The 8,641-nt window shown below is 43.7% G+C and overlaps 1 protein-coding gene across 1 annotated transcript in view; it reads right to left on the bottom strand.

The window, feature by feature from the left end:
* SPATA7 (spermatogenesis associated 7) overlaps positions 1 to 8,641 on the bottom strand; it is a gene marked incomplete at its 5' end in the record, with an annotated part of 59,681 nt that overhangs the window by 25,706 nt on the left and 25,334 nt on the right. The window contains one exon of the mRNA XM_019552380.1: positions 6,207 to 6,340. Coding sequence (XP_019407925.1) covers positions 6,207 to 6,340 — 134 coding nt within the window. The remainder of the gene's footprint in view (positions 1 to 6,206; positions 6,341 to 8,641) is intronic.

Below are 8,641 nucleotides of genomic sequence, written 5' to 3'. Positions count from 1 at the left end.
GGTGACTCCCTGCCCCCCCCCAGCCCCAGCTGGGATGACTTCCCAGCCCCCATCTGACCCAGCAGTGGGGATGGGGAGATTGCCCAGCTGGGCTGACTTCTTGGCCATGACCTGATCTAATGCCGGGGATGGGAAGTCAACTCAGCTGGACTGACTTCCATCCCCAGCACTATGGTCAAAACATTTCGACTTTTGAAGTATTTTGACTAGCCTCATTTGTTTTGAGGTGGTTTCGAAGCCCTGTGTTTCATTTTGATTTTGCTGTTTTCACCTTGAAATGAGTCAAAATAGTGTCAAAACGAAACGGCCAGTGAAATTTTGCACAGCCCTACTGCCTACCCATTTAATACCAGCTGGGGCCCTGGGTTTGCAGGCCAGTCAACAGTCCTACTGCAGCAAGCCTCCTGGCTCCTGACCCTGGTTTTTGGCTTATTTCTGGATTTTGGCTTTGTTTCCCTCTGTGGATCTGTTTCCTGGCTCCTGACTCCAGTTTGGCTGTTTTTGGACTTTGCCCTGGGGGCCCCGCCTTGGCATTTGATCCCTGGATCCTGACCCTGGATTGTACTGTGGAATCTGCCCCTGGATTTCCCTCATTTCTGTATAATGACTCCCACCCTCTGACCCAGGCTGAGCCCCCTGCTTTCCCTCAGTGTTCTAACCATTAAGCCAGACCAGCTACACCCCGGTTACTTACACTAAGGATGTATTATGAGGTACCCAATAGATTAACTAGAATACTTCTCCTTGAGCCCTTCAGGAAACTTCTGAAAAATAATATATTAGCTAGTGAATTAAACAGTGCTTAATACTACCTTGTTTTTTGTGCAAAAATAAGAATAATTAATTACTACCTCTGCCCATTCTTCTAGAAAGAGCCCCTTTTTAGAAACACATTTTCTTCCTAATGATTAAAAATATTTCTGTTAAATTAAGAAAAAAACTCTATATCATGTTTATTGCCAGGTCGGGTCAGGTAAGGTCAGGTCTGATTTGATGGTTGCATTTTGTTCCGAACCATGAACACGAGCATTCGTAGGACTCACCCAGCACTAAATAGTATGCTAGGGAATTAAAAGATCTCCAGAAAAAAAGCAGTTTGGTTAAAAATAGGTGGCATTTTAAGTGCTATCCAATACTAAAATGGAAAATCATCAAAGGGTCTGGAAAATTACGGGATCAAAGGGGGGTGGTGGTGAGGAGAAATACTGACCAGGTGTTGACTGCTCCTTGGTAACTACCACATTTACTTGAAATTAAGATAAGATTTTTTCCCTCTGCATCTTATATTTGTATACAAGGAAACCCCATTAAATATATCGTCTATCACTGAACTGTTAGCAAAAGCAGCATGTGCTCAGTAATAGAAACCAACTGAACCTACTATGAAGCTGATTAAATACAGCCAACACTGACCAGGACCATAAAACACATGGCCCATATTGGGCAAATATACTGATAGGAACCTTTTCTTGTGTGTCCCTTAAAAAAAAAAAAAAAGAGCAGCTGCTCCCCCAAAAGGGAAAAGCACTGAGCCTATAGGTACTGCAAGTCCAGGGTGGCACTCAGAAAGGCCAGAGCAAGCTACAACACCTTCTCCTGTTACCAAAAAAAGCCTCAGTGCTCTTCTTAAATTCACAGTGAGCGACTACCTTGGATACATTTTTACTTCCTCTTCACTCCCAGACCTGAGCTATGACTTTCTTTTCCATTTCCAAACATTCCTGTTTCTTCATCAGCCTTAAATACCTGGCAAACATCACCAAACAGGGCCTCAAACAGTTCATCCAGAATCCCTCTGTCATCTCTTCTTTCAGTCTGTTGCATATGATTAGTGTGCAACAGTTTGAAAAAAAGGTAAATTGCATCAGTTCTGAATGAACTAAATCTATGGGTACCTGTAAAAATTTGCCAATATGCAAATTGTTTCAAGGTGTATTTCAAGGTCAATGTTTTCAAATTTGCCCCTCACTTCCCTGTGCTCAGGGAAAGTAGGATCTGGCAATAAGGAGTGGGGAAAGAGCTGCAGGGGAAAGTAATCAATGGCTCAATGTCTAGTTGGTAGCCAGTATCAAGTGGAGTGCCCCAGGGGTTGGTCCTGAGGCTGGGTTTGATCAATATTTTCATCAACAACCTGGAAGATGGGATGAAATACACCCTCAGCAAGTTTACAGATGACATCAAGCTAGGGGAAGTAGTAGATACACTGAAGGGTTGGTCTAGGATTCAGAGAAACCTTGACAAACTGGAGATTTGGACCAAAAGAAATCTCATGAGGTTCAGTAAGGACAAGTACAAAATCCTGCACCTAAAACAGAACAATCCCATATCCTTGTTCAGGCTGGGGGCTGAGTGGCTAAGTAGCAGTTCTGCAGGAAAGGACCTGTGGGTTACAGTAGACAATAAGCTGAATGTGAGCAAACAATGTGCCCTTGTAGCAAAGAAGGCTAACAGCATGCTGGGTGCATTACTAAACATGTTGCCAGCAGATTGAGGGAAGTGATTTTCTCCCTCTATTCAGTACTGGTGAGGCCACATCTGGAGTACTGTGTCTAGTTTTGGGCCCCACTACTACAGAAAGTATGTGAACAATCTGAGGTATATAACTTCTGATGAGAGGCTAAGGGAACTGGAGACGAGAAGACTGAGTGGATTTAATAGCAGCCTTCAACTACCTGAAACGTGGTTTTAAAGAGGATGGAGCTAAACTGCTCTCAGTGGTGGCAGATGACAAAACACGGAGCAAAGGTCTCAAGTTGAAGAAAGGGAAGTTTAGGTTAGATATTAGGAAAAACTCTCTCACAAGGAGGTTAGTAAAGCACTGGAACAGGTTACCCAGAGAGGTTGTGGAATCTCCATCCTTGGAGGTTTTTAAGACCCAGCTAGACAAAGCTTTGGCTGGGATGACCAAGTTGGGGCTGGTCCTGCTTTGAGCAGGGGGTTGGGACTAGATGACCTCCTGAAGTCCCTTCCAACCCTAATTTTCTAGGATTCTCTGAAGTGGTACGGTGGAGGGCATGGAAGCTACCTGGCACCCCAGATTTATTTTCCCTGCTGCAACTGTGGAAGGGGGACAAATTCAAAGCAGGCCTCCAGTAATTAGATTCTATACCTAGAAAATTATAATAAACTAGCAAAGTGCCATCAAGAATGACAGGCAGGCAGCAGGGACAGTGTCACCCCACTACCCCACGCTGCTGCCGCCCCACATCCCGCTGCATGCAACCCCTCACCCCCCCCTTTGTGTCTGACCCTGTGTGCCCCCCACCTCAGACACACATCCAGCTACACACACCCACATGCCACACACACACCCAACCACACCCCCCCCACAGCCACACCTACACCCACCCACACTCACATGACACACACTCAGCTACATGCACACCCACCAACCCACCTATGCGCCCCATTGCCTGCAGCCATGAGCCATGCCCCTCCTGTATTTTGGTTCTGACCTGCAGTGTGGGACATTGCTGCAGGGTGCCGTGCAGGGAGCAGGCAGGGGGATGTGCCCCACCCTGTGGCCTGCATTTGGCAGGTGCTGCCGGCCACCCCCACCCACTCCCGTCCTGGCACCCTGCGCCGGCACACCCTGCCCCCCTCCCCCCGCATGGCCACATGGCACACCCCCCGGTTGCAAGCCATGCTCCTGCACAGCCGGTCACCATGGCAGGGACCACAGCCTGGCCCCACCTGCCTCGGCCCCCACCTCTGCCTGTCCGTCTGTCTGTCCTAAGGTTCCAGGCTGCACATGCACAGTTGGCCCAGAGCGTTATGGACAGACAGACAGCAGTGTTAAGGCTTTTTCCAACTACTTAGTAGCCCTAATAAAAGGCAATGTTAGAATTGTTTTTCCAACTTAGTTGCCCTAATAAAAGATACCACATCTACCTAAAGAACTGCATATGCAGGCCTGCATTTACCCTATAGGTATGACTAAATTGTGATTGTCTTGTTTCATTTTAGAATACATTAAGTTACTGTGGTTCAGCTTCCATTTACTGCTGGATTAAGTGCAGGCATATGGGCGGTTCTGTGGAGTAGGTGATGCATACTATACTAAGTCCCCACCTTGATTTTAGCTTACTGTTTTTGCTCACTTAGCTCTTCCTCAAGACTGCTTCTAAAATATTGTATTTACATATTTTAAAGTCTGCACACAAACATGCAGTTTATCAGTTTTTCATTCAAATATTGCCAAACAGAAGAAAAACTGTAACGTTCTTGTTGACAGTTACTCTGCAGTCACCATGAAACTATGCAAGTTCAATATTGATGGAGAGGTACCTATAAATAATTTGCAGTGCTAAGTGAGATAGATATTACTTGAAATAACTTTATGTATGGGGGTAGAAATTAAAACAAACACAAGTAGCCACGACGCTCTCAAACCCTAAGGATACTTTCTTTAATGTATACTCACATCTTGCACAAGAACCGTTTGTGAGTAAATTTAACTGATGGTCTGCATTTAATGAACATGGAAAAAATACAATGAATAAAATCTGGGATTTCACATTTTTAGTTTGACATTTCTCTCTTATGCAGGCCTAGAGTCATGCATAACATTTTGAAGAAGTATTATTACACTATACTTTAATAAAGTCATTACTCAAATTGTAGACTGCCAAATACAGTCAAGCAGAAAGAAACAAACTAATGAGCAGTTTTATGTATTACCAGGGAATCTACAGTATTTTTGGCGTGCTTTAAACAGATAAAAAATTCTGAAGAGATCAAGCACTCCATGTTGAAGTTAGCATATCAAAAATAATGTGATTTTTTTTTATGCTAAGTTGATAAAAGCTTTCTTTACTGGTTAATGCAATTCCACCCCAGGGTAGTGAATAACACTTACTAAGGTAACATAATCTATCCAGGCAATTTATTTTTTGCTTACTTGGAAGTATATGCCATATATTTGAATAAACCTCTTGCTAGCAAAAGTCAACTTATAAAAATAGCAAATTTCTCTTTTTCTTTTAATATGTGTTAAATAGAAGGCAAGAAATAAGGGGGGGAAAGATCCACTTTTGAGCAATGACAGCTGTGTGAAAGTGCAGTTATCAATAGCCAATGAATTTCATTCCTAAGTTGCGTAGAACAGGAAAATAAAAGTATGTTCACTTTTCTTCATATGTGTTAATTAATATCAGTTCTGCATAAGACACTTCTTAAACTCTGTACAGATGCCTGTGCCAGTTACAGTTGTGTAGATTTTGTAAAACACAACTACACACAATAATGCAGAAATACTACACAAATTGCTTTTTTCTTGATGAAAGGTACCTGTAGTACTGGCTAATTAATTGTCAAAAATTTCCCAGTATTATAATATCTGACATCCGTACCTGACATTTTAGGGGACATCTCTCTAGCTTGTTACTGAAATGGAACAGGATGTAACTGTCTAACACAAATAAACAGATCTTACTTAATCAGCAGAAGTATCATTATCCATCCAATACTTTTTTCACTTTCTGTATTAACAATACTAGAGACACTGAATACAAATCTTCTGACTTCCCCCATAGCAGCAATTAATTTGTGAATAGCCTGGCACATGGTTTCCCCTAGTTCTTCAGTGTTGCACAGGAATTACATACAGAAGGTAAAATTAATTGGCTGAGCGGAGTGCTACCTTCCTGTCTTCTGCAGAACAGGTCTCGGCTCTTACCTGACACATAAGACTGCTTCAGGTTTGGGCTGAACACAATCCAAGACTTGGGTATGAATTCTCTATTTGCACTGATATTAATCCACTGCCCCCAGTGCATTGTAAAATAGGGATATGTCCAATACTCTTTCACACTGGCTGAAACAGCCCTATGTCCAAGGCCTGAATTGAGTGTGTATTGAATTTCACTCATTCAAATTCCCCATACTCTACCCAAACAGAGCCTGCACATTCAAGCTCCATGTGGGTAATTTCCACTTTAGGGAGTAAGTTATTACCAGGGACCTATCTAAACTGAGGTGGAAGTTTCAGGGGCATGTCAACAAGAGAATATAAACTGTTAATCATTTACATTTTGTTTATACATAAAAGGCCAAATTCTTTGTTTCTTCCTTAGTTTTTACTTGGTCTGAAAGTCCTTTTAAAATCCATAGGAGTTTGCCTTAGCAAGGAGCAAGTGAAAGCCAAATAAAGACTTTAAGCCATGGCCCATAATACCTAAACTTTATAACAATATTAAATCAAGTACCTGTTCAAAAGTAGATGACAGTGGCTTTCCACTCCCTCTGGAGCTGGACCGTGAGGAGTTTTTAGCTGAAGTCATCTCCTTTTTGTACCTGGCTATTTCCTTCCTGAGTTTCTCTCTTCGTTGCTGATCTGAAACTGATGAAAGAAAAAACTGAATAAAATTAGTGAGATTCAAACAGAACTGTACTGGTCTCTTCATTCTAAATGCATCAACAGACTTCAAGTCACTCAGAAAAGCAAAACGTTCCATTGGGTTCCAGTTTGAGTAGAATGATCATAACAAATTTCTCACTGTCAAAATATCAAGAATGATGTTGTGACTTAACAGCCAGGATTTGGATTCTCTTTCATTTAGCATTCTTTAGTTCTACAGCTAACACAAGACTACACTGGAATTGGAAGACCCAGACTAACATGACATAAATATGTTCCCTTTTGATTTAGTCTGGATGAATAATTATGGAAACTTTTGGCAAAAAAAACCATTCTTAAATAATAAGTATGTATGTATGTTAAATGTCAGTTAATTTATATGTACAAAGGAAATGGAGGAAGTTCCTCATGCTCCAAATCCTACTTTTGTCAGAACTGGACTCTGAATATTCCCCAAAATGGCCACACAAACGCACCGCAAAACTACATTACGTGCCAGAACCATGAACTACTTAGGCAGGGGCTGTATGTCAGAGTCACTCCTCAGTCACAAGGGAAGAGTCACGTAACCATATAGTTCTTGGCTCAAGATACCATCCCAAATGTTTCTCTATCATGCAAGGCAGCTATGCCATCAGCCTATGAGAAATGAGACCCAAAAAAATGCAGTCACATTTGCTTTGCACTTCTGCCAAACATGAGTTTTCTGTAGCTACACACATCCATCACCTGCAACAATATGAGCTTTTATTTCTGAAGTTATAACAGTTTACATTTGTATTCCAGGTACACAGAGGCATGTTAGACTCTGAAGGATGATCTGATACATAAAGCAACAAAACAAACTGGGGCAGAGTGAAAACATGCACATTTCTAAATGAGAATAAAGAAGCTCAAAAGAATAAGGGCAATTTTACAGTTTATGCAAATAGGACCATTATATGTTATTTAACCCACTGACTGTACAGTCTGCCTGATGCAGAAACAGCATCTCTGAGCACAGATGGCCTTTGTTAATGTCTGTTTCATTTACCCACTGCGAATTTCACTCATACTCTACTATGCCCCGATCCTACACCAACTAACTGACATGATAGTCTTAATTTTACATATATGAATATCAGTAATCTTGGGAATGTGGTGGCACTGACACTTATATTCTTGGCTCTTGCGAAAGAAACACGGTGATCTGAGGGACAAGGTATCAGGTCTTTCATTCACCTTTAAAATGCATTCTTCTGTACATGTTAATCTTACAGACGGGTTATATAAATGACTTGGAGGAACACTTTTCATGTAAAAATTATTATTATTTTGCAAAATTGAGTCCAATATTGGGCCAGCATTGGTACTTCCATACATAATGTGCTAGATCTCCTTCCTTTGGCAAATTTCCATTTCTGCTGCTTTTAATTCTTACAACAGACATGACTGATACAAAGGTCCCCTAGGGGAGGGTAAAAAATAACACACACAGCACAAGCTGATTGAGGATCACTTCAGACTAGACATAAGGAAAAACTTTTTTACAAAACTTCTTGCAAAACAGCAAAAAAAGCCCCGTTAGGCTGCAGAGTGGTGAGAGACGCGCGGGTGAAAGCCCACTGTGCCCCTACTCCCCTGAAGCCCCCCAGAAACCTCCTAGCAGCTGCAGAGCCCCCTGCTGACTCCCAGCACAGCCGGAGGCAAGTGGGGCTCATGGTGGAAAGGGGTTAACCCCTCTCTGAGTGGGAGGAGGCAGGTGCATGGAGCCGGGCTGGGTCAAGCCCCTGCCCAGGCCCCTACTTGGCCCAGCCCCCCAGGGAGCCACGCTACCGGAGCCGCGTGAACAGGCTGCGCAAACTGGTGTGCTTGTTTGCCTGTGCATGAGTTAGAACAGAGTTCACGCAAGAGGGGGCGTGGGAGGGCCCGAGACCCTGCCTGCGAACCCCCCAGGGTAATCAGTCCTAGCCGTAGCCAACCTACCAGAGGCATGACACGGGTGGGCACGCGCCACACCCCAAGGGTCCCCTCAGGCTCTGCGACCCCCCCATCGGGCACCTCAGAGACGGCCGCCCAGGCGGAGCCCATGGTTCCGGGCTCCACGTGGACGGAGCCCCTGGCTCTTGGCTGCACAGGCTACCTGTCCCTTTTTCAGGCTCTGGGGCCCAGGAGCATGGCCACCTCCCCTTGCAGGGTCTGCTCCCTACTGGGGTCTCTGGCGTGCCAGCTGGAGGAGCTCCAGGCCACAGTCCAGAGACTACGTGCCATCAGGGACTGTGAGCAGGAGATTGACTCCTACTG

This window comes from Crocodylus porosus, unplaced genomic scaffold, assembly GCF_001723895.1.
Source record: "Crocodylus porosus isolate Cpor-Errol unplaced genomic scaffold, CroPor_comp1, whole genome shotgun sequence".
NCBI lineage: Eukaryota > Metazoa > Chordata > Crocodylia > Crocodylidae > Crocodylus > Crocodylus porosus.
The sequence above is the reverse complement of the archived record's forward strand: the minus strand, read 5'-3'. Positions and strand labels throughout refer to the sequence as shown.